At 52.0% G+C, this 25,556-nt stretch overlaps 1 protein-coding gene across 1 annotated transcript in view; it reads left to right on the forward strand.

Annotated features, from left to right (window-relative positions):
- Window positions 1–2,525: 2,525 nt before the first annotated feature.
- ACSL6 (acyl-CoA synthetase long chain family member 6) overlaps window positions 2,526–25,556 on the forward strand; it is a 54,732-nt gene continuing 31,701 nt past the window's right edge. Inside the window, exons 1-3 of the mRNA XM_080555507.1 lie at window positions 2,526–2,744; window positions 3,281–3,491; window positions 6,103–7,454. Coding sequence (XP_080411633.1) covers window positions 7,406–7,454 — 49 coding nt within the window. The 5' untranslated portion in view covers window positions 2,526–2,744; window positions 3,281–3,491; window positions 6,103–7,405. The remainder of the gene's footprint in view (window positions 2,745–3,280; window positions 3,492–6,102; window positions 7,455–25,556) is intronic.

Raw genomic sequence — 25,556 nt, forward strand, 5'->3', positions numbered from 1 at the left:
TGACATTTTCCCTTTAGTTTGACTGAAGTCAGTCAAACTCGTTATCTCTGGTTTTGTTTATGTTCTCTTTTTACACATTCAGTTCTCCATCCATGCATTGAGGTAAGGATTCATTTCTACTACATTTGTATTGTTAGACCATACAGTGCATTTTATTCCACTGCAAGATATATTCTTTGATTCCAAACAGTAATGAAAGATTTCACGGCCATTTTTGCTGTTATGTTGCTAACAGTGATCTGTTCTTTCCAGGTGGCACAAATGGACTCCATGCTGATGCTCTTACAGTGCTTCTAGAGTGACCACCAAGTTCAGATTCAGCCTTGATATTCATATCTCATTTATCTTCAATTTTGAACAGGTTTCTAAGTTCTTAACCTTGTTATTACAAAGCTTATGTGACCTATCCCTTCTATCATCTAATTAAACCAACATAAACAAACAGGTGGCAGTCACTCGTAGCAAGTAGAGAAACAGCACAAAAAGCCCCAGTAAATATCTCGTTGTCTGCAATGAAAATGCTACGGGCTCTTGTTTAAAAGATGCTCCATTTCGGTACAACCTAAATATATTAAACCGTGAATAAATGTGTGAAAGAAATAGTAACAAGAAGTCATATAAAAAGCATTTCAGCCTGCACCTTCAGCGGGCTATTTCTGCAGCTCTTTGACTTCTGCTGCTTTTACTGGCATTGGCTCAGTCCCCAGCACTGTGTGTCTGCTTGAGCTCTAACAGCAGATGGCAGCTTACTCAAAAATAGAGGGGCAAAAAGGATTACTACAGGAGAAAACAAAGCAGAAAGATCACTGGCACGCTCTGCCAGCCTGCTGCTGTTGGCAAGGTCACATCATTGATCAACAGCAAAATTCAGCCATGAGGGATCTCTGTGCTTGCCTAGGCTGGGGAAGTAAAGTGCTTTGCTTCTCTGTGTAGCATTTACAGCATAAAAGGAGCCTGGTCGCTTTTTAAATAATACGATCGACACTTCATCGAGTCACCAGCGTATATGACCTGTCACTTTACAGTCACAGCACAAGCTCATTGCCTGCACAATGCTGCAAACACTGGTGTCAACAGATCTGCCTCAGCTCCCTGTTCACCCTCCTCTTGAGATTCCTCCATGGCCTGATGAAGAAGGGAAAGAGAAGCAAGGGTAATTTAACAGAATAAAATTGTTATACTCCTATGAGTCCTTCACCTTAAACCTGTGACAAAATAAATAAATAAATAAATATGTAAATATTATTCTTTAAAACTCCACTTCAACTTGAGTTACAATACTGTCAGAAGGTGGCACTTTCACATGGGCTAAGGCATTAGATTTGTCATTTCTTTACTCAAGAGGTGCGACCCATTAGCCACAACCCAAATCACCATATCTGTGTTTCTCCATTATCCAAATCCAAGGAGAATTAATCTAACAGAGGCACAAAGGTCATTGCAGTGTATGTTTGTATTTGTACAAGGGAGTTGATGCTTTACTGCCAGACAGAGGTGTAACATAATTTGCTTCAAGAGAATTAATCCTTACTGACCACAGCAAAAGTGAGATAAAAGTGTGTTCCTGTTCATTGACAGGAGTCTTCTGGATTCAAGCTGTAAGTATGTCCTCTAAGCCAGAAGAAGTTAAGCTGAATATCTCTTTTTTTGCCTCATGTGATTGCAGCATAGCTGGCATGAAGGGTTACGAGATTAAACAACTGTTCTGTCCAACTCTGATATCTTAATTTGTTCCGGAAAACCCACAATAGTACTACTTGTTTTCTCATTTCTCACTGTAATGTAGGAAGAGCGGGACTAGAATGTATTGTTCTCAAAAAGCTCTTGTAAGTTTTGACTTTGTTTTTGTAGCTGGAGCCCTCTGAATGGGTATCTGCTCTCTCCTTGCATAACCCTACCAGAAGTAGCTCAGAGAGTTCATGATAATGAAGGCATGTGAACAGAAACAAATCAATAAAGGAGGGCATTGCATCACTTCTAGTCTGATACCTGCTGGTGTTTTTGTGTCCTCAGAATGAAATAATCTATTTTTCTTAGTTTGCATAGACAATCCACTGACTTTTCCTGTGAATAGTTAAGCAGTGGTTTTGTCTCTAGCCTTTTTCTTGCAGCCAGGAAGATTTTTGTCACTACAGTCATTCATCTCAGCTAACAGTTGTGCATAGGTTAAAGAAAATGAAATTAAGGAGAGATATTAGAAATTGTCCCTTGGTAAATTGCTTCAGAGTCCAAGAATTACAATTTGTGTGCATACGTGTATTTACCAAATTAAATGTCTTTACTGTGAAAGTTTAACAGATAAAAGTCAGTTAATTAACGCTGTTACAATATCAGGTGGGACCCTCATTATACCAAGCAGAGCCAAAGGTTTAGAGACAGCCCTTTTCTGCAGAAAGTTTGTACCCGTCACAGCCGCAGGGGCACTAACAGGCTTTGATGGCCCTGACCAGCCTCAGCTGGGCCTCTGCCCACACCCTACCCATGGACCCAGCCCATTTAAGCTCAGCCTTGGGGTCTTCATGGTTTCTGCTTGTGTTGCAGAAGTGCTGCTCTCCAGCTCAGCTGCAGCCATGCCTCTTCCTGACCGTGCATCTTGGTGATTTGGACCCTAACCTGTGGATGGACTTCCTGACATGGCCTCAGACCTGCTTCATCACCCTGGCTGCTGAGGCCCCTGCCCTTCAGCTGCGTTGAGTGTGGCTCCTGGCTTGTAGGGAGCAGCTGCCCCTTGCTCTATTCTGACAGTAAGTCTGCTCTTGCCATTGAGACTGCTTCTGTTGGTGTGCATCATAGCTTAAGCAAAAGCTGTCAACAAATCCAAAAGTTTTCAATCAAAATTGGTAATACAAAACTTGGGGACGCTGTGGATATCTATGTAGCGTGTAGAGGAAGTCTTTGCTCTGTTGACTTGGGGGATGATTTACATTTGAGTTCAAGGGGCTGATCTTATCTCTTCATCTAGCAAAAATGCTCTTCTTAAAAGTTCAAGGTCACAAAAATAAGGGCAGTGGGCACCATACAGTGTGGTTATATAGCTTTTAGCAGCACTTTGTGCTGTTCTTTTGGCTATGGTATACAAAACAGAGTTACTGCTCTGTCAATCCCATCGCTTCTCCCTGACTCGGGCTGCCAACTAGCACAGCTCCGCGTGCTGTGCCCGTAGCAAACGCACCATCTGCCCGCCCCAACCCTGTGCCGCTCTCCAGCTCTGTCCAAATTCCTCCGTACGAGGTGACCGCGGGTCAACGCAGCAGGGGCTCAGCCGTACTCTCTTCCACAGGTGGGAAGGAAAACCGGCTGGAGAAGGGCCGGGCCCAGGAGCGGGAGCAGCAGAGGGGGGCAGAGCCGAGCCCCGGGGTGGGCGCGGGGCCGGGCGCTGCCGCTGTCCGTGGTGCTGCAGCGGCGGGGGGCGGCTCCTGCGCCGCGGGGGGAGCCGAAGCTGTCGGCGATTCAGCGAGCCCAGCAGGAAAGTGCTGTAGCCCTTTCCACAGGTACGTGTATTGTTTTTTTCTTTTTTCCCCCAGAAAGTCTGAGAGGCGTAGTTCTAGAAAGTGGAAGCCAAGCAACGGGCTCGGATGAGGTCCTGAGCCAGCCGATGTAGACTCACCTGTGTCATTGGTAGCAGGTGGAGGTAAAGCAAATATCTCAACTTCAAGAAAAGACATGATGAGATGGTTCACACCTTTCTAGCTCTGGGAGGAGGTGATCATAAGATGGAAAGCTACAGGCTTTTCGGGTTCCCCTGTTAACAAAATGACTTGTTCCTGAATTGACTCACAAAAGCCTTCTCATGCTTTTAGATATGGCAAAATTGGGTGACGTTGTGGATTCCTCTTCTCCACAGTTTGCTTTAAGGTATAGATTAAAATCTGTGGCTTCCCTCTTCATGTGAGCAGTAGCCCTGCCAGTAATAATGTGAACTGGCTGACCAGTTCACCAATAAAAAACAGACAATGGATCAAGGTGAAAACAAGGTGTAAAAACCACCTTGCAAACCAAGGTAAATGAAGGGGGAGAGAAGAAAAGTCCCTGCCCAGGAACAGAAAGCAGGGAGGTCTGAACAGCAACAAAAGGAGAGGGAGTTTCTACTTAATAAATCTGGGACATTTTGGAGCAGGGCATCTTATGGTTTGACATTAGACTAGCTTGCTTGGCAAGGGGTGATATAAAGCTCCAGAGAAACACTGAGACATGATCGGAATACCGTCAAACATCTTTTGAACCAACAGAAAAGGGAAGCTGAAATAGCATCCTGAATAGCATCTTTACTTAGCAGATTCTTGCATTGATTGCCTCAACGAATGTTGAATTATACAAGGGCAACATGATCTCATAATTCTGCGATGATACAGAAAAGAGGGCATGATTACCATCACAAGAAACCAGAAGGGCAGACAGCTGATACTGAAATGTGGGGGAGTGCTGAGTCACTGCATTAGGTGCTGCCATAGTAACTATTTACCAGCTGGTTGGGGATGAGGAGAGACTGAAAAACCTGAAATAGAAATTTAACAAGTTACAGCTTGAAATATTACACGTCTTTAAAAACAAAACTTATCAGAATGGAACACTTTCTAAGAAGCTTTTTTGTATTAACTTTACTTGGGGGCAACTAAATTACATCAGATTATTGAACGGGCACAGAAGAGTATCAAAAAATAAGAAATAGATGATATCTTCTCTTTTAGACTACTGTTGTTGCACCTAATTGTGTGAACAAGTAGGAAGCACTTTGAATTTGTTTATTCACAGGGATTTGGCATAGTTTATATTTTCTACAACCCAGACCAAGCTGTGATGGAACAGAGTAGAAGGATCTTCTGGTAGTGACAGGTTTTGGAATGAATTTGAAAACTTAACATAGTTTAGGGAGGAATGTAAGCACAAAGGCCCTGGTTGATCTTTTCTGATGTTGCTCTCTGGTGTGGATATTAAGAAGATTGTTGTTGGTCTGTTACTGGTTTAAATCTCCTGATGGTGTAAGGTATGGCCTCTGCTGCAGAGAGACGGCTCTGTGGTGTTGTAGCAATTTTGGACACTTCTGTGACTCATGAGTTCTGAGTAAGATTCTGAGTGACTTCTCACTGCGGAAAATTTCGGCATCATGACAGGTGTCTGTCACTGACACCTCTAGAAACAAAATCTCCATTGCTATCATCCCAATGAGGGACACGATGAGTGAGAGCACTAAAATGGGCTGCTACGGGGGTGTGAGCAACTTCTGAAAATGACCTCAGATAGACCTTGTGATCAGTTGGGCTAAGCTTGCCCTGGGATCTAGTGTACAGAGAAGCAGAAATCTACTAAAGGCTTAAAATATAAGTCAAGAATTAGAAGAGGGTTTACGCGCACAGAGGCAGGAAGCTTGTGGTGAAACACAGGATGTCACCAGTTTTTTTAAATCTACATAGAGATCGGAGGAGCTGCTGCGGGAACTGATGAGGTCAGGAAAGCTCTTCCTTGCTTGCAGGGCACAGGCGGACACCCTGTGGGTGCCCGGAGGTCCAGGTGGTAGCTGTTGTGTCAGTGATCCTCACTTCTCTGCTAGGAGGAGGAAAGGAGTTTTCAGGACCCAGTGTACGACTGTATGCGCAAATCTCTTTGCTGTGAAGCTTAGCGGAGTTCTGGGAGCTGGTGGACTTCAACCAGTTCCTACTGCTCCCTCCACTTCCCTAAAGTAGTAGTATTTAAAAGATTCATTGCCTGAAAAGCCAAAGGATCCCATGGGATTAGGATGACTTAATTTGTCCTATCCATCAGCTCCAGTGTTGCCATTTCTGGGCTCCTGCAAACTTCCTTTAGCTAGAAGCAGGGCTCAGCAAATGACACTGGTGGTTTGGGGGAAGTCTGGGCTTTTTCAGACATAGTGGCTGTGGGATTTTGGTTGCTTGCTGAAAACAAGATGTGCTGTCAGTCTTCAAGCACACAAAACTTGCTGCAGGGAGGAAGGTACAAAGTGGGGTAGAAAACGTTCTTCCTTATCTACAAATAAGATATCAGCAAGAGGCTAGACAAAAGCTCTTAATTAAAATAGACTGTTTAGCAGTAGAGATGATTTTCCAAGTCCAGTTTTATAGCTGTTTTGTTTGATTTTGACACCAGGTGTAACTGAAGTCACAATTGTTGCAGTCTGCAGCAATGTTTACCATGAGACCTGTAGTCTGAGGAAACAGATACAGTTGTCTTCAGTTCCCAATGCACTTGTTAGCACACTTAATGATGTCTTTTTGCTTTGAGACCAAAGATCTTGGAAGCCCACTTTACTTGAGCAATTGGATGTAGCAATTTCCTAACAGGTTTCAAGAGTGGGCAGCGGTGACACCAATGCAAGTGACATCAGTTTAGTCTTTCGTATGCAGGATTTTTTTTTAAAGTCCTTTTCACAGTGAATCAGAAACCACCCTTGAAAAGTGTCTTCTCCCTTCAAATGGAAATTCTTCACTTATGTCAGCTCCATTCTCACCTTAAAGAAAATCAAAGATTTTTTTTAATCTTCAAAAGGAAGTGTCTGCCCTGGACAGCTATAATCAGTGCTGAACAAGTGCTAATTCCTCATACGTGCAGGGATTTCCTTGGTGTACCTTGCTACGTGCTCATGAAGAGTTAAGCAGCTGCACATCACAGCTTTGAGCAAGCAGTTCTGCCTGCCTTGCAGATCTGCCATGTTAGGCTCTCAGAAGGCCGAAGAACAAGGCTACGGTGCCTGTTCTTCTCCGTGCCGTTCCTGACCCACTTGTACCCCCCTGGTGCTGTGATTACCAGGGGACGTAACATTGGAGTCACTGCTGGTGCAGCCGTTGTAAAGCCTTTTTCTGCAAAGCCTTTCTCCTACCATGGAGCCCAGATTAATTTTCTACTACCAGCTTGTTGGGGAAAAGGTGGAATCCATAAGAACATAAATCTGCTGTCTCCCCGCACCCCCCTTGCGTTATTTGCCATCACTAGTGCGTTTTATCTCTGTTCGTGCACAGCCGTTCGCTGTGTTTTAAGGCGTTAGAATATCTGGGGCGATGCTCAGCTGTCTCCTAGGCACTGGAGCTGGAGGTATTTCGCTCTTTCTGCTGGGCAGGGCTCTCAGGACCGCTCCTGTGCAGCTGAGATTCCCTCGGCCCAGGAAGGGGAAGCACCAGCCATGGCGAAATTTCCCCCCCCTTCCTCTCCCCTCCCCTGATGCTCTTTGCGCGTTCGGGCAGGGAAGGGATGCTCCGGCCCGGCAGCCTCAGCCTTGGCAAGACGAAGCCGGAGGGTTCGCCGGGATGGGGAGAGGAGGAGGAGGAGGAGAAAGAGGAGAAGGAGGGGGGGCTGCTAAAAATACCGCCCTGTGCCGGGGGAGCGCGCCGGGCCGGGCCGGGCTGCGCTGCGCAGTGAGCGCGCCGCAGTGCGCGGAGCGGGGAGCGCCGCAGGCATGCTCGGCCCGCTGCTGGGCTCCGCCGGCTCCGGCTGCCTGCTGCTGGGTGAGTGCCCCCGCCGCTATCGCGACAGGGCCGGGCTGTCGCGACATCCTCGCGGGGGGCTGCGCGCTGCTTGGGGGGGGGGATGGCTCCGGGGATGGGGAAGCGCGATGGGGGCTCGGCCGGGCTCCCTGCTTCATCCCCCCCCAGCAGCCCCCAGGTTTATGTCCCTGGGCTGCCTGCAGAGGGGTGCTCGGTCCGGTGATTTATTTGGAGTGGGGCTGGGAAATAGGGCAGCGTGCGTGGGTGTGCTCCCGTGGGTGCGTGTGCTCGTGGCTGTGTCCGTGTGCTCGTGGATGCGCGTGCATGCTCGTGCGCTGTACCCGCTGGGCAAGGGGGCTGGATTCAAATCCCATTGTCTGTGGGCAGGCAACGGTGCTTCGAAGCGTGTCTGGGCTAGAAAACGACTGCAGGTCTGAGATAGGTGCTTCTCTGTCAGGCGTTAAGGGGTTCGGTTTTAAGCGGTCTGCTGCACTCGTTCAGGTTTGGGTGCTTTGAATCTGGGAGTGCCTTTTCCAAGGGAAGGTGAGGTTCAATGCCCGTGCTGTTTCCCCTTTGTCCAACAGCTTTCCTCTAAACAAGCAGACTACCAAGGGGAAGAAGTACAAAAGGGAAAATGATTTTTAAAGACAGCGTCTTCGCATTATTAGGTAAATATTCTGCTGGGTAGCACCAAGAATGGAAAACATACAGCGATTGTTTATGTGCATGTCTGCTTGCTGCTTCTGACTCTGAAAAGGGATGTTTCACCCTGGAAAAAATAGGGACCCTAGTATCGCTGGCCTGCATTTTGTCTTTGAAAATATCCTGGCAGCTCCCATAAAGTCGGTGGGCTTACAGCTGCTTATATCAGCAGCTTGAATCAGCTGCTTTCGAGCTGTGGCAAAACTCATGCAGCGCTAATTTTGCCCAAAGGGAATTAGATGGGTGAATCAGAAAGCAGGACTCGGCTGGGAGGCTGCAAGGCAAGTGTTTGTTACAGTATTTTGGGCCCAGGGCCCCAGGGACTGTTCTGAGCTCCATTACCGGCTCCGGCAGGCTTGTTTATGACAACAGGAGGAGAGCGGGGCGGGCTGGGGACGCGTCTCGTGGGCCAGCACCTGCTCCCAGGCCTCCGCGTGCACCCTGCGGCATCGATCCCAGCGCGTCCCCGTGCCTCCCGTCTCGGTGCTCGCTCTGCTGCATCCCAACGCGTCTCCCTCACGTCTCCTGCTGTCCCAAAGCGTTCATCCATTCGGGCACTGCCCTGGCTCGTGGCCTCCCTTAATTCTTTTACCATTTGATTTTAGTGTGGGTGGGGACTTCAGCCTAACGTTGTGATCTACAGAATAGGTGTCCTTGGAAGACAGGTGTGTTGCTATTGCCTCTGGTAGACACAGCAAAAGTCACCTAAGGGAGACAGATCCTGTTGTCCCAGGGGGGCCCCATCCGACCCGGCAGTGCCACGTTTGCTCAGCTGCATGCTCTGGCTGCTGCTCTTGCTCGTGGTCTCAGTCTTCTGGTGGCTCCATCCCGTAGGCACCGCTCCGTGCTGCCAAGGAAACGTGGTGGCTGTGCCGATTTGCTGAGCGAGGTGCTCTTGGGTGGCCATCACAGCCCAGCCCAGCACTCTAGGTTATTTTAAGTGAATTTCTTGCATCTTTACAAGGCTTTTGAGTAGTTGAGGATGGGTCTGTAATGCTCACCTCAGTGAAATAATGGTGTAAGTCTGAGAAGGACAAAGACAGCTGTTTCCTAATGCGCAGACGAGCTCTGTTACCTGGCTTGGCAAAAGAGCAAACAAACCCAACAACAACCTCTGCCCCAGGGAGCTGCACCTGGGGCTGGTTTGGCTGAAGCATGACGAGGTTACAGCTGAGTCCCCTGCTCCTCTCCCCTTGAGTAAAAATAGGGAATCCCAGAGACTTCCCCGCTCTTTTCTTCCCTCCACACTTCATGCGACTGCATCCCTGCGCCAGCCCCGCCGCTCAGCACGAAGGGGGGCCCTGTGCTCCCCTGGCTCCTGCTGGTCAAGCGGGACCTGCGAAGGCACGAGGAGGAGGCTCTGCCCCGCCACCGCCGCTACATCCCAAAATATTTGTCAGTGCGTGTTTGCGAAGGAAGCAGAAGGTTAATGTGGCGCTGCAAGAGACTTGTACGGTCCTGCTTCTAAATCCGGTTCTTGCACTGTGACTCCGGAGTCCTTGAGGATGCCCTGAAATGTAGGTCCTGGGGTAAGGAATGTTTCCTGCTCTGCTTTGTGTGGGAACCAGAGCAGATGCCCAGGGCTGCTCAGACCAACCCATGGAGTGCTGGCTGCTACAGGGGAGGCAAACCCTCTGTCATTTGATGGGATATATTTAGTTGCTTTTATTCTCCATCTCTCTATTACTTTTCCATTTGAAGAGTTGCTAGATACCATCAAAAGGAAAGAGGAAATGTTTCTGGATTTCTCTGCCTGCTTGCGGGGGGAAGGCAGCGCACAGCAATTTTTCTCTGCTGCCCTGGACTAATCTAGACGTTGATTTGATTTTTGTCTGCACTCTACCGTGGATATAACAAATATTTCCAAGTAATGAAAAGAGGAGGAAAGCTTTGAAGACAGATGGTAAGCTGAATTAACTGAATACCCGTGGATGTAGGAAAGCTGACTTGGGAGCAAGCCAGGGACAAAGAAATACCACATCGCACCAGTAAGGGTACAACTGCCGTGGTTTTCGCGTCACCAAACGCTGCAGAGCACCATTGGGTTTAAACCTTTCTTGTTTATTACATTTCTATGAGGAATTTGAGAGGAATATCAGCATCTTCCTTCCTCCACAGTACACCATTTCAAGCAGTGCCTGCAGTGACCTGGCGGCAGGTCAGGGCAAGAGAGGAGAGAAGTGGCAGGACACAGGCACACACCTCTGCGCTGGCTGCATGGCACCGAGCACGGCTCTGTTCCCGTGGCTTTCATCTCGGCTTTGCTAGATTAGTCCTCCACGCAGACCCAAACAAAACGATCGGCTTAATCACCTTCTTTTTTTATCATCAAGGAAGAAGAAAGAAGAGCATCTATTAATACAATTTTTATTTTTAAGTGCTCTGCATGCGCTCCTTTGGCGGTGGATCAATACAAGTAATGAGGTTTTCTCATGGCTGCTCTTTATGTCCCTCGCGCTGCTGAGCGAAGCCAAAGCCCTGCAGGCCCCTGGTGCCGTTTGTGCAGGGCTGCAGGCAGCGGGCGCATGGGGAGCGATGTGCTCTGTGCTCTGCTGCTGCCCTTGGCCCTCCGGAGAAGGTCCTGGTGTCCAAACTGCTTCGGCCTCACTCCTCCTCTCCCTCTGAACAAGGGCTGGCAGTGCCTGCGAACCCAGATACTCTCTGACCCTGGGAGCAGGTCAGATGCAGCGGAGTAAGGTGTGCCAGAGAGCACCTGGCTTTGTGCTGTGGATTAATATGCTCGAATTTTCTCTCTCAAATCCACAAAACCCCACCTTAAGAGTTGGATTCCTCACGCTTCTTTCTGAGCTGGCCTGTAGCTTGCTGTGAGCCCAGCCTGGCTCCCAAGGGACTTTTCTTTCCAGACGTGCTGATTCCGAGTCCTTGCAAATCCTTTTTCCGGAGCCTCCGAGGAACTGAGCGTTGTTTCCCTACAGCGTGACACAGGTAGATGTTTTGCTGGGCTCGGATTGATTGCCATCGCGTGCTATCAGCGCTTACTGATGACAAGTCGCTCACTGTGTCGAATCCTCCTCTCACTGTAAACATTGTCACAGAGCCTTCAAGGTGACCCGCGGCCAGTGGGGAAGGAGGTGAGGCCAGGGGAGGCCAGAGGAAGGAGGAATTCTGGCTTTTTGTTTGTTCCATACGCTCTGTATATAGATAAAATTGTTTAACCTTTGGACTGGAGACTGCGCGATGGAAATCTTGGTGGCTGGTGATGAGGAGGGTAAGGCAGGGAGGACGAGTGGGGATTTTTAGCCCGGAGAGAACTTTGGAGCCGCGTGGGCAGCCGTGCCCCTGCTCATCCCGCAGGGCCCGGCGCTGGTCACCGAGCTGCGGGGCCGCGGCCGCGCTTTGCCCACCCGCGGGGTTTTACGGGCAGTGATGCTGCTGCGGGGTGTAGCAGGTGCCTTGGAAAATCCAGTCCGTCTCAAAACGCAACCCCTGCTCGTTGGGGGCTGTTAGCCAGCAGGGTGCTTGTCAGTCTTGCCCCCTGTGTGGTGCACCGCTTTCCGAAACGTGGAAAGAAGATAAATCCAACCATCTTGTCCAAGCCCATCTTCCTTTGCACCACAGGAAGCTTCTCAAAGAGACGTATCGTTCAGTGGAAAACACCATCTCATCGGGAAAACCCCAGCGAAGGGGAGAAAAGTTTTTTACATCTAGATCTCTGTGCGATGGTGTTGCAAGAATGCAGCTCACATTTCCATTTGCTCAACCGTGTGGCTGCTGTGGTGTAGATACAATCTGAAGACAGGCCACACCACAGGGAAGCAGTTTCCACTTCACTACTGCTAAGTAACACTGCAAAATCAGTGTAAGGTGGGTTGGCCTCGGTTGAGGTCAAGGCGACCCAGGGATGTCTGGGTTTCATTATTTGGCTTTTCTCCCCCGGGCCAGCGGTGTCGTTCGGCACAGGGTCCAACAGTCCCTGCCCGGCAGAGCAACTGTTCTAGACACTGAAATCTAAGCTTCAACCCAGTTTTGCTTGTGACCAGTCCAGATGCTGCCTTGCTGGGTGCCAGAGCGGTGGCTGAGCCGATCCATTTGTTTTCCCCGGTGTTTCCTTCCCAACCTCCTCTCTGAGACCATTGCCCCTGTGGCAGCTCTGTCCTCATCCTGCCGGCTCCTGGGGCTGGGCCCCCTCCTCCGGACAGCTTTACCCTTTGGAAAGGATGGGGTTTGTTGGATGGAAAGCCTCGCAGCCTTTCTTCCCTGGGCTGGGCCAGCCAAGCCACTGTGCTTTTTCCTGGCTGAGAGGAGAAGGGGCTGAAGTTGCCTTTGCTTCCCCTGGGGAGCCGTGGGGGCCGAGTTGCCCCAGGGGAGGATGCGCCAGGGTCTCCCCGTGGCCTCCAGAGCAACGGCCAGCTCCTCTCCCAGGCTGCCGAACCCTTCGGATCGGCTCCACCGGCAGGGCGGGTGCTGCTGCCGCTAAGCGGGGAGTCGAGACCGATGACTGCGGGGGTCTTGCAGCCCTAGCAGCGCTCCTGTTTGGAAAATTCGAAAAAAAATATCAAACCCCTGATGTGGTTGGGGATGGAGGCCCTGCCTGGGATGGGATGGGACAGCCACATCGTGTCGCCCGTGGCTGCTAGGTGGCACCACGCGAGAGCTGCGGTGCATCCATTTGGCTGGCGTGCTGACATGACCAAGCTGATTAATGCCTTTTTTCTTTTTTTTTCCTCTCCTTTGGAAACATATCTGGGAAGAGAGCAAACCATTATTTTGTTGATTTAAATGACTTAGTCTGAGCTGTGTTTGCACTGAAATAACAAATGATGTGAATGATCAACATCTTTTTTTTGTTTTTTTTGCAGAATTTTGCACAGACCAGTATTTAGGTATAACAACTAGAAAGAACATTATTTAGATATCTTTTGAAGATTGCTTTTAATGATGGAGGAAAAAAAGACATCAGAATCCCTCTTGAAATTCTAAATGTTTTAGCTTGTATGTCCAGTAAAGTTCAGTTTTAGGCAAAACCGTTATTTGTAACTGGAGATGAGCTCATGCAAGGTCGCTTTTATTCTGCAAAATGTTCGCATAACTCCCGCTGGCTGCTTGTGAAGGGTCGCCTGCCTTGTACCGGCAGCCTGACGAACACGAAAGCTTCACGAAGCGACTTCCATTGCGCCCATTCGGCGCCGTTGGAGGGCCCCTCCCCGGCACACCCCACGTCGCCGCCGTGGGCGCTGGGGCGGTTTTATGAAATAATTTCATTTTTGGCCCCGGCCTCTGCTTGGCCGTGGCGGGACGGGGTCAGGGGCCAGTTGGGGACGCGGGGTGAGCGATCCCCAGTGACCTCGGCGCTGCGTGGTGCCCCGGCCTTCGTCTGGAGCTGCCTCAAAGCGGGGTTTGTGCGTGGCCTCCTCCTGGCTGCCGCTCCCGGCGGCCGCAGAGGCCAAGCAAATCCCTTCAGCTGAGAGGCTGCTGAGGGTGGTGTGATGCTGTGACCTGCCAGCAACAATTCGGGCCTGTGTTTCGCTTGGGAAAAAGCATTTGCATATCCTCTATTCACTTTATTTGGTTAAACACATTTGAAAAGGCAAAAGCTCCCAGCCATTGAGACGGAGGAAGGGGCTGAGGGTGAGGCCCCCCCCTCCGCCTTAACTCTTTGAAGCCTTGCTCTGGGCAGAGCAAGGAGGGCAAGCAACAGCGATGTCAGAGAGAGAGACATCTTAAAACATCCAGAAGGGAGGCTGTGAAGGCTGGAAAGGGGAAAGTGCTGGTGAAGGGGAAGAGCCCGGCAGCAAGGAGGTTGCAGAACTCCCCCGTGTCTCTGAACTGTAAATTCGCCTGTGTGCATCTGTAGAGATTTGGGGAGAGTCTGCCGAAATCGGCACGAACAGAAATGTCTTCGGGATGACTTGAAAATATCTGTGAAAATAGGAGCGTTTGGATAAAAGCAAGTTGCACTCATATCAGGAAGGCAAACCTAGGGCATGCTCCGGGGTGTGAAAATCGGAAAGCAGAACTGACTAGAAACAAAACCACAGCTAGACTAATTGCTGTTTAAATTAAAGTTTAAATAATCTCCCCAAACTAAATCAACAGCAAAGATCCTGAAATGTAAACCGAGTGTTTTAAAACATTCAAACAGTAAAACCGCCTGCTATTACTACCAAAAGAAAAGCGATCATTTCAGCGAAGTATTTAATTTTGGGTATCCAGGAACACCTCCGAGCACAGCCCAGCCACAGATTTCTCAAAAGCCTCCCTTGTGGTGATGGCCACGCACCCTTTTCCCTCACCTCCCGGTGCGGTGCTGGGCAGCAGCCCCGTGCACCAGGGCAGGATCCGTGCCGTGCCCACTGTGCTCAGCCGCAAAATGGAGGCTCCACTTCTGGGTGCCTGGAAGATTTTCCTTGGGTGGCAGCTGGGGAGAGCTGCATCAGCAACCAAAGCATCATCGTGGGTTTATTTTTTTCCCTTGCCACTCATCAGCACCGTTGCAGTGTAAGGAAACTGAGGGCTGGAAAGAGAAAAGTCAGAAACACTGGTCTGGTAGGCTCATATTAGCACCCCTCATTATTGAATTGATCCTCTGTTCATACAGCATTTCTCCTTCTTGCTGCTCTTTGTAAGTGGTCAGAAATACATACTGCATAATCAATACGAGCATGACGTCTGACCAGAAGTCATAGGAAGGAAAAAGAGCCTGCAAAATAGCAAAACATAAAGTGGCAGTCTCCCAGTTTGACATGACTGTCGTTATTTTAATCAGCAGCGGTTTTCTGCACTTACTTCATGGTCAGGGCAGCATTTTCCATGGATGGGCCTTAAGGAATCTGCAGTGCTGTTGGCAGGTTTGTGCTCAGGAACCGAAGCTATTGCTCTGGGCTAGAGGAACGTCCTGAAAGACCAAGTAGCAGATACTGGGGGGTTATCCTCATCGTCTCAAAGTGCTGTGTGGGATGAAAGGAGCAGCGGCTGCAACTCTGGCTGTGGTTTCCTGGTGTGCAGCCTCGGTTAGCTGCTCGGTCGGCGCTGCATCCTCCTGGCCATAAGCATCGCTTGGTTCAAAACTCAACCTTAATCTGTATTTCCCATTAACTTTGATAAAGTGTAAAAACGTAGAGAAATTCAATAGGTTTCTCTCTCCGACAATACTTCTCTTTCATGTTGTGTTCAGTCACAAGCACTAAAAGCACTGGGACTTAATGATATCACTTTTTATTTATTTTTTTTTTCTGGACAGGTCGTGTGTCAGCCAAAACACATAACAGTCCTTTGAAGCCTTTCCATTGATTTTACTGGTAGTTGGATCTCTCTGAGCTTTACCCTGAGCATTAATCAGCACAAGAGGTGAAGTCTTATTTCCTTTGTACCTGCAGAGTACAGACACCCCTGCTACTTAACTTGCTAAGATGACGGCCAGCTTTTGGCGGCTTCTACAGGAGCAGAAGCTGTCTGGCTCCTGGTTTGAAGCTCCAAGCACTCTGCAGCTCCAGCTGCCTGGCTGGGGCTGGGAGCTCAGCCCCAGTGCTCAGCACCCTGCTCAGCTGGGTCCCACTAACGTGCCTACAGCAGGCCCTTGGCCTCTGAGCTCCAGCACCATCAGCTCCCACAGCAAACCCCGCGTTTGGGTGAACTGCGAGCTTTCCTCAGTGGCCCATCCGAAAAAGGGAAGACAACCGTATTGCCCTAAAGCACTCTCCTGATTGCTCTGCTCCATAAATCGCTTGGGGGAAAATGATGGGGCTGCTCACAACCTGAGCTGTTTGACTACAAACTCCTGTCCGGCTGTAGCTCATAAGGAACGAGGGGCAAGGACCGGAGCTGGTGAAAATTGCTGAGCTCCCATGAAGGCAGCAATGTGATGCTGATTTACACCAGCGGGCCATTTAGGCTGGCACTCCAAGCCTTGCTCTGGCAATTTGATAAATTAAGCCTGATTGCAGAATAGCCACAGCCGAACCAAACGCATGTTTGACTTGCTTGCCCAAAATCTCATTAAATATCTGTGCCCCTTCATTCATGAGTGCTTGGAGTTCTTTGAGAGCTCTGCAGAGAGGCAGTCTTGGTGAATTGTGAAGCTTTTCTTTTGTTATCAGCGTAACATAACAGAACCTGTTTGGGTCTCAGATGCTGTTTTTTGCTTTGTGCTTAATATGTTGGCCATAGTTATATTCCCTTACTGTTTTATTGATTCATGTGGTTCACATTTATTCTACTATGGCTCTGAAGTCTTTAATTTAGTGGACTAGGACTGGCAGCACAGACTTCAACATTGTCAGGCACTGTAAAAATTCATTTTGTGATGGGATTTCTCAGAGAAAAAGAAAAAAATAAGGATGCTGCTTTTCATTTTAAACCAAGCACTTGCAGGAAGGCTTTGTAGTTTTACACCCAAAAACCTTGCCTGGATTCCGCTAGGAGCCGTAAAGCTTTCGGGAGGTCTGACAAATGGACGTGTCCAAACCCCGCAGCCCCCAGCACCGGGGGGGAGCCTTGCAGCGGGCGAGCTCCGCGCACCCTCCCGCAGCCGGGCCGAGGATCCCAGCTCCAGACCTCCAGTGCCTCAAGGGTTACAGGCGGGCGCTGCCGCCGCGCTAATACGGACTAAGCTGATATTAGCCAAGCTTAACTTCTTTCGGCAGTTTGCAGATGGGAAGGGGGTGGGACGTCCTGGAGTCAGCAGTTCTTCAACAAGTACGTGTACGGGCGCGCTGGCGGCGGCAGCCCCAACCATGAGCTGACTGCCTGGGAAGGGAGCGAAGGACGGCCGGCCTGCTGCCGCTGGTGAGTCTGCTGTTGTTGCTGCTGCTGCTGCTTGGTCGCGACGTGTCGGCTCTACGTGCAGCTGGCTCCGGCCCTGCGAGCACCCCGAGGGGCTGCAAGCAGCATGGGGGAAGCCCCTGCTTGGTTTGGGGTGCGCGGAGCTCTGGGTGCTGAGCAAAACAAAACCACAAAAATGGGGCTGAGCAAAACAAAAAATGGGCTGCGGAGAGGGAGCGGGCGCTGCTGCTGCTGCTGGAAGCGGTGCTTTGGGCTGCGCTGCTCGGGGCTGCTCCGGGGGAGAGCCCGGTGGTGCTGCCAGCAGGATGGGGATGAAGCACAAGTGGCCAAAAGGGTTTGTGGCTTTTGCAGCTTCCTGTTTTCTCAGATGTTCCTAAGAGCCTTAGAAGGGGAAAAAGCTGCAACCCCAGCCCTGGCTGAATTTCACAGCCCCGTGCGGGCTGGGAGCTGCAGCCGCAGGAGCAGCGGTGGCTTCTCCATCCAGCCCAGGGCTCCAGCCCTGCGCCTCAGAGCACCTCGTGGGTGCAGCGCTGCCCCGGCCACGTGCTGGGGACAAGGTCATTTAACGCGGGGGTGCTGGTTCCTGGGGCTGCCTGGGAGGGCTCAGCTGGAGCCATCGGTTTGGGCTTTATTCCCCAAAGCTCATGGCCCCAGTGCGGGAGTCAGGGCTTGCTTTGAATAGCAGGAGACCAGCGAGCTTGTTTCATTGTGTCTGACACCCCGCGTGTTTCTAGGCTATGTGTGCATTGAGTTGTTACCACCCTGAGTTCAAGGCAGGCTCTCTGTGTCGCTCGTTGCTGGCTGTGGGTCTGTCCGTGCTGGCCTGGCTGTGGGGGAAGCTGGCCGGGACCTCCTGGTGCAGGCGGCGACGTGTGTCTTTGCCAAAGCTTTGTAGGGACCGCGGGCTGAAAGTGTTAAATTTTTGCATGATCCATAACAAAATGCTGAGGCTTCACACTGCCTTCAAGCACACAAACGTGTGTGCGCCCCATCTGAGAAGCCTGCCAACGTGTGGGGTCATTGGGGTGCTCCCTGGAGGTTAAGCACAGAACATGCAAACCTTACCTGTGGAGGAGATACCCCTTGCTGCGTTGCTTTGGTGTGTGCCTGCCCCTGGTGCCTGCCATCGATGTGGCAATGGGGACGGGCTGGGGATGTGAGGAGGGTGCTGCCAGGGGCTTGGGGATGTTCCTGGAGGGCAGAGGGCCCCCTCTGCTCCTGGAGGATTACAGCGTGGCGGGACGGTACCACTGCTGTGCCTGTGTGCAGCTGCAGGGCATCCTCAAAACCTGCCCAGACCCGGTTATTTGCCGTTTTATGGCGCAGTGAGAGCACTACCTAACGCAGTGGCAATTTCTACAGAGAACGGCCGGTTTTTACTGACCTCGCGCGCAAGAGAGGAACCAAGGCAATGTTCCTTTAATGGCACCGTGATATCCTCCTGTGCAGAAACCATGCAGAGATTATTTCGAGAAGCTCTGGCTGGTTGCAGGCACTGTGTGGTGGTGATGCCCGCGGGGGCTGGCGAGGGGCCCAGGCAGGCGGGCAGGATGCAGCAGCTCCGTGCAGCAGGCGAGGCCGTGCCGTGCCGTGCCCGCTCCTCCTGCCTGCCCCAGCCGTGGTGGTGCAAAGCCTCCCCGTCTGCCAGTTGCTTGCCTTCGGGTCTTTTGGCAAGTGACTCCCTTAAGCCTTGTTTTCTTGCCCCTTCCTCCACTGCCGGGTTGCCAGAGGAGGTCTGCGTGACTTGCAAAGCCACCTCCAGCTGCTGGTTGGTTTGGGATAAAGCTGGCATGGTTCCGGCACTCCTGTTGCACAAGCACGGGGGCAGGATGCAACCCTCCTCTCTTTGGGTGCGCTTTGGGGTCTTTGCTCCTTCCCCTGTGCACACACAGGGCCCTTCAGAAAGCTCTGCAATTTGCAGGGCACTTGGTTGGTAATTAACCTGTTCTAATTATAGACGGCTTACTGGGAAGGATACAACTGTATTTATTATAGTTGGATCATGACACGACTGTTACTTTTTTAAGCTGCCATTTTCAGTGTAGTTTTCCAGCTTCGGGTTCCAGTGACAGCCACGGCGCTGGCTTCATGGGTGCCTGCTTGGCACAACGAGCGGGGGCTTTCGGTCTGTCCATGTGCGTCTGTCCTTACTGTGTTGGCAGGTCGGTCAGTTTGGGAGCTCTTGTAGCTGTAATATTGGCTTAAAGAGCATTGCTCCTGATAATAAGCGCTGTGCTGAGCTATTATATGGCAGGTCTCCTGCAGCAGCAGGTGCAGCTCTGCGGCACAGTGGGCGCGGGCAGCATCCTACGGGCAGCCCCAAGCCCAGCTCCGGGAGCACGCAGCGTGCAGGTGACCGCGCTTCACGGCTGCAGCTCAGCTGAGCCCTTCTGCACGGGCTTCCTACAGACTTTCAGTATTACAGAAGGAGACACAAAATTAGGAGTCAGTTTCAGTGCAGACTGAGCTGACAGTGAGGCTCACGCCTCGCTGAGAAGTGCTGTACAAAACACTTCTGCCCGTCTCCATGCCCTGCAGGACTAACGCCGAGCATACCATTGCGCTCCCTTCAGCGTCACAGAAGGTCTTTTGTTGGAAGCCTGTTTAGGTTTCTGCGTCACTTTGGATGCTGTGCTGCCAGGGCTGCCATACTTGCCCAAATATAGCGTGGTGGCCATGCAGGGCACTTATTTTGGGATTCAGAAAATGCTGTCAGCTGGTGCCTGGGGGGCAGGAGGATGTCTCTGTAAGGCGGAGGAGAGCACCCACCTGTGGGGGGGGAGCCCCATGGCACATCCAGCAGGCTTGGATCCCCCAGCCCCTGTGCAAGCAGAGCACACGCCAGGAGAGCAGCCCGAGCCAGCTCCTGCCTCCTGGCCTCCCTTCACCCCTCGTGTCACTGCTGCCAGCCTCGCACACGTCGATCGTGAGGGTCCGGCCACGGGGAGCGGGGTCTGCAGGAGCACAGAAGTGATGCCCCTGGGTTAGGCTTGGAAATGTGGGTGCGGCTGAGGTAAACAGCACTGCTGCAAATTACAGCCTCCACCCAGCAATTAAAGGTGAGCTCTTCATTAAAAACAAAGAAACCGGAGCACTGAAGTAGGAATTAGCAAGGTCTGGAGCTGAACGTCCCCAGGGCAGCCGCGTGATGGGTGCTGCAGCTGGAGCCCGTGAGCCTGTGCAGTGTCCTGCGCCGTGCTGGGAAACAATTCGGCTTACTGAGGTCCTTAGCTGGAACGGGGCCTCTAAAGGCAGCGCTAAGGTTTGCTTAAATCCAGTCGATGTTTGCAGGCGAATAGCAAAACTTCTCCTGGCAGTGAGCCGTCAGGCTGTGTGCAGAGAGCCACCTCCGTCTTCCCTGCTCTGCAGAGCTGCCTGCCGCGGGTGCAGAAGGCTTTTCCCTCCCTATTCAGTGCTTCTCTTTGTGCTCTGCCCCAGATAACTATTTTTATGCAATTATTTAAGCTGTTTGTTCTCTGCCTGCCACGCGGCATCCAAGCACCATGTAGCATACAGGACAATCAAGCATCAATGCCACTCAAAAATAAAAAGCAAAACAAGTCTCCTTCACAAGAAACAGGATTTACAAACAACCGGGGTGCTCAGGGAGGGTTTGCAGACTCTCTGGAAGCGGCTTCCAGGACTGAAGGCCAGCCCTGGCAGGAGCAGCACGCGGTGCGGTGCCGGGACAGGAGACGGCCCCGCACCAAACAGGGGCTGCAGGCAGGGCGCGGCGGCGCGAGCCCCAGCAAACCCCCACGGGACTCATTGGCACCGCCAGCTCTTCCAGGTGCCCCTGCCCCTGGCACCTCCACGGTGCTGAGAGGGAGCAGGTGGGCTATGGGGTGCAATTTCACCCAGTGAAATTACGGGTGAGGATTTCTGGTGTTTGCCCCGAGCGCAGGCAGGAGACCAAGGAGCCAGAAACACACCCAGCTTTTGGGTTTGTGTTTGTCCTGGCCGGATTGGGGGGAGCCGCCTGAGCCCGCGTGGGGTGAGCGTGCAGCCGCCGCGCTGGCACAAGAGGGTCAGGACATTGTGATGGGGACAGAAACAGGCCAGGCACCGCTGAGCTTTGTCCCCTGAAAGCCCAGGCTGGGGCTCTCGGCCTGGCCGGCAGAGCCCTGTGGCTGCAGCACGTCGCCGCGCGACGAGGCGGAGGGCACTTCAGCAGGGAGGCGAGCTGCTTCCTCGCCGTGCCTTCGGGTCTGGTAGGCTTGAGAGGCAAGAGCTCTGAGCCGATGAGCTTTCCCCTTCTGGTGGGAATCTTGAAATATTCGCAGGGCTTCCTAGCGCTTCCCCGTCAGAGCGGTGGCGGATTGGGACCAGCATCGCGGCCTCAGCCTTCCTGTACGCGTCAGTCGCGGTGGCTCCAGAGCACCGCTGCGCCGGGCCGCTCGCGGTGCCAGACGTATTTTTAGGCCGGTTCCCATCTGTGAGCTGTTCCCGAGCGCGGCGGGGAGGTGAGCAGTGGAGGACGAAGCTTTCCGGGGTGGGTTTGGCGTTGGTGGCAAATAGGTGGCACCGACACAGAGGGACGAGGCCGCGGGGCGCTGCTGGCTGGCGGTGGGCTTTGCTCTCTGCGGCGTTACGGGCGTGTAAAGTAAGATCTCCACACAGCCTCTGAATTATTCATCGAGTAATTTCTCTTGGCAAGTGACTGGTATGCTGTAGATATTTTAGATACTTTAAATACTTCTGTTTATGCTGTGATTATTGTGCTCCTTCTGTAAAATTGGCCTGTCAGGACATTGAGCCCCTTGTTAGCATTTTTCCCTTTTTAGCGGATGGTTGCAAGGACCTTGTGTCTTGCAAATGCGTTTCAATGCAAATGCATTTCTCAGCAGGGCCGGGAGCGGGAGGCCAGTGCCGCTCCTGCGGGTTGCCTGGAGATTGGTGTCCTTTGTCTGCGCCTGTCCTTTGGCGCTGGGTGCGAGGAGGCTGGTGGCACGGCGGGACTGGGCGCTGCCACCGGCGATGTCCCCAGCAGCGCGGTGCTGCGCGGGGTGCTGCGGAGGAGCTGTGCCGCTCGGGCACCAGGTCCTTGGTGAGGAGGAGTTTGCTCAGGAACACAGTGCAGGAGCGTGAGACGTCTCTGCAGGAGCACCAGCAGCACTAGCGTGAAGCATCACTCCCCCAATGTGATATATGTGATACACGTGTGTATGTGCGTATATATATGTTCATATACATACAAACGCATCCATATGTGCATTAGAAAGTCCTTTGGAAGCCCTGTGTTGGAAGCAGGCTTTCTGCACGCAGCGTGTTCCTGCCCACCTCCCCTAGGAACCTGCCCCCTGACACCACCAGCCCGGACTCACGCCCGGCCCCGTGCTGCCCCGCTCCCCTTCGTCCGTCCGCGTCCTCTCCCCTCAGTAACCAAAGGTCACGCGAAAGCATCGCCGGCTCCCTCGCCGTGAACTTTATTTGCCTTATTCCTCTCAGCAGATCAAGGAGGCTTGGCCTGGATGTGACGCCCCCTTTCCGAGGCAGATAACCGCTGTGCTGGCTGCGGGCTGGCCCCGTGGCTCCCCCAGCCCCGCTCCATCCATCTGGCCCCCGGGGTGCAGCGAGTCCCCGCCGGCTCTGCGGCACGAAAGCAATTGGGGCTGAAGAGGCTTGCGTACCATCGAAACGTCAGTCTTTAATAGTCCTGCTGGCAGGAGGCCAGCCGAGCAGATTGGACGTGTCTGATTCCCAAAGGGAGGGGAGAGGGACGTTTTTCATCTAGTAAAAATAAGACTTGCATCTTGCTTCTCTTTCATTTCTTGCTCTCTGGGTGCTGCTCCAGTGTCCCTGGAGAGATGCTGCACCTCGCCAGCACTGCATCCCTCTCCTCCCTTGTTCGCTAGCAATGGAAATAGGTGTCCAAAGCAAATCCGTACTCTGCATCAGTTGCCTCTTGCTCCTTATGCTGAGTCCCAGTGTAATAATCCCCCCCACACACCCCCAAATTGACTTTTTTCCATTTTGAATCTTGACTCACTGAGCTGTAATGCAACCATGAGGGCTGGTACTTTTGCTTTGATTCTGGAAAGAAATACATCTTTGTGATTTGACCCTGCAAAGAATTAGGTGTAGCCTAAGTAAAACACGGTAATTGTGTTTTATGTATCTGGGAGTCAACAGTTTTGCTCTCAGCTGGAAAAATCAAGCACGTGCAAGAGCTTGTTTTGATCTGGTTTTGGTGGGTTGGAGGCATTTTTTTTAACAGAAAGCACAGTTTTGATGATAATATAGAGTCCCAAGGATCAAAGCAATGGTACATCACGAGGAAGCCACGAGGAGCTGGCTTCAGTGTGATCTGTCTGAAGGCGAGGCAGAAGCCTTGCAGTGGAACATGCCGCTGCCCAGGAGCAGAAGCAGGTAACATCTAAGGAAGTTTTAGGTAGTATTAACCTTGCACTGGCTGATAATCCCACTCAGCTTCTGCTGCGTGCCTCCTTGTTCAGAGCTTTTGCCGCTGACTCTGTTTTGGGATCAGAAATCTCAGCCTGGGGCCCGTGGAGCCGGAACGAGGGGCAAGGCAGCTTTCAGAGCACAGAAATCTTGTGCCGCTCCACTGGAGGGAGGTTCCTCTACGTCTGCCTCCTGGGACTGGGACAGCTGAGATCCTGGAGACTCCGTGTCCTCGGAGAAAGAGGGCAGCTGCTGGTGCCACGGCCCCGGGCAGCTCCCGGGGAGGGAGCAGCTGAGCCGCAGCCAGCCCCGGCCGGTCCTGTGCAGCCGCGTGCAAATGGCCTTTTATTTGTGCTCGGATAGAGGGAGAGCCATAGAAGCTTTGTCTGGTTTCCAGCACAAAACAGGTCATCCCGCCCCCGTTCCCACCTGCTGGGGATGCGTGGTGGGCCGGCAGGTGAGGGCATCTTGTGAGGAGCTCTCCTTCCCAGGCAGGCAGTGGGGTGATGGCACAGCCTGCACGGGTGCGGGCGCTCGGCTGCGTGGGGTGAGCAAAGCTTCCCCGTGTGCACGCCGCGGGGGTCCGAGCCTGTTCCCACGCGGGTTCGTGCTGCTAAATCTCCGGTTACAGAATCGCTTCCAGCAGGAACGGGATCAAAACCGAATCGCACAATGGTGCCGTTTGTATTTTGCATGCCAGAAAAATATTTCGGAATCGCCGCCGTGGTGCCTGCCGCTCACAAAGCCGGCTGGCAGTTCGGAGCACAGCGCCTCTTCTAGCTGGCCAGAGTCTCGCTGCAGGAGCCCTTTTCACCCCGACCCACGCGCTGCTCTGGAGGTGTCAGGCACGCCGTGCAGTCTGGCCAGCCCCAATCAGGCACAGCGCTTAACTCCTAGCAAATAACCATCGTTTTTCCCATTTCAAAACCTTTTTTTTTTTTCCCATGTTTGTGTCTCTTTTCTCTGCCCTGGTGCTGCTCCACAAGCCCAGTGGTGATGCGGTATGGGGCAAATGCCCGCGTTGGTGCTTCCATGTGCCACTTTGAAGCTCCCGGGGCTGCTTTCCGTAGCTCTCCGGTGGGTGAGAGGCGCCAGCACACAGCCCAAGCAGCCAGGGCTCGTTGCAGGGCGGGGGATTCACCGCAGGTGACAGAAATGGGGCAGAACTGCCAGGGAAGGGGTGCGGAGAGCATCCTGCTGCGGAGACCAGGGTGACGGCAGAGGCTGTTCGCGGTGCGCTCGGGTGTGTGATGCTACCTTGCTGGTGGGAAACCAGACCCAGGGTCCGTGCTGATTTTTTCATTAATATTTTTTTTACTACTATTTTTAATTACGTGATTTATAGGAGAAATACAAGCGGGGGAGGCACAACCTGCCCTGGCAGCAGGGTGCCCCAGCAGCGCGGCTCCTCTCAGACATGCCCGGGCCCCTCTCCTGGCCCCGTCCCGAGGCAGGTTCGCTGCCCCGAGCCCATCAAGTACGGGCTCATCGTGAGGCACCTGGGGATGGAAAATCAAGATTAACTGTTGCAAAAGCCAAGCTGGGTGAGCTTTGTAGTGCCAAAATCAGCTGTGTTTGGAAACTGGGGTCAGTGCATGAAGCTACAGGTCTCAGGCTGGATGGGAGGAACCAGAGGTACGGGGGTCTCCCCTGGACAGCTTAAGCTTTCTCCTAGGAGCAGGGTCCTGCCTTCAGTTTCTGTATTTAGTCTTCATTGAACTTAGATTACTAAATGAAAGTAGGAGAATATAAGCAGGTGACTTTGTGGCCCTACTTGCCGCACTAACATCTCTATTTAGCTCTCCCAGGGATCCTAGCACTCTTGCTGCTGCATTAGGAAGAAAACAAAGTGAATATCTGCATTCACGTGTATTTTCTGTTAATTCCTGTTAGTGGCATCTCCATCACTGTGGCATCCTCTGAGATGCCCTGCAGCGAACTTAGTGAGTCCCTAACAAGACGCACTTATCCATTTTTTTAGCTGGGAAGGTTCTACAAATCCTTGCAGACGTTGTGGCCGCAGGAATTCCTGTGCTCCCAGGGAAAATGGGCCAGCAGCATCCTTCAGCAGGGAGAAACAAACTTCTGTCTCGCAGTCAAATTTATTTAATAAATCTAGCCGATATGGGTATGAATGAGGAACTCTGGCACGTGTGTGATTTGCTGTGCAACAAAAACTTGGGGTCAGCAGGAAATAATGGCCCAAGTAGGGACTGAGCAGAAGGCAGCAGAGTCTGGCACAAGCGGGCAGAAAAAATAAACGCACCGCGAGCGTTT

The sequence above is a fragment of the Anser brachyrhynchus genome (genome assembly GCF_964034855.1).
Source record: "Anser brachyrhynchus genome assembly, chromosome: 14".
NCBI classification, from domain to species: Eukaryota; Metazoa; Chordata; class Aves; order Anseriformes; family Anatidae; genus Anser; species Anser brachyrhynchus.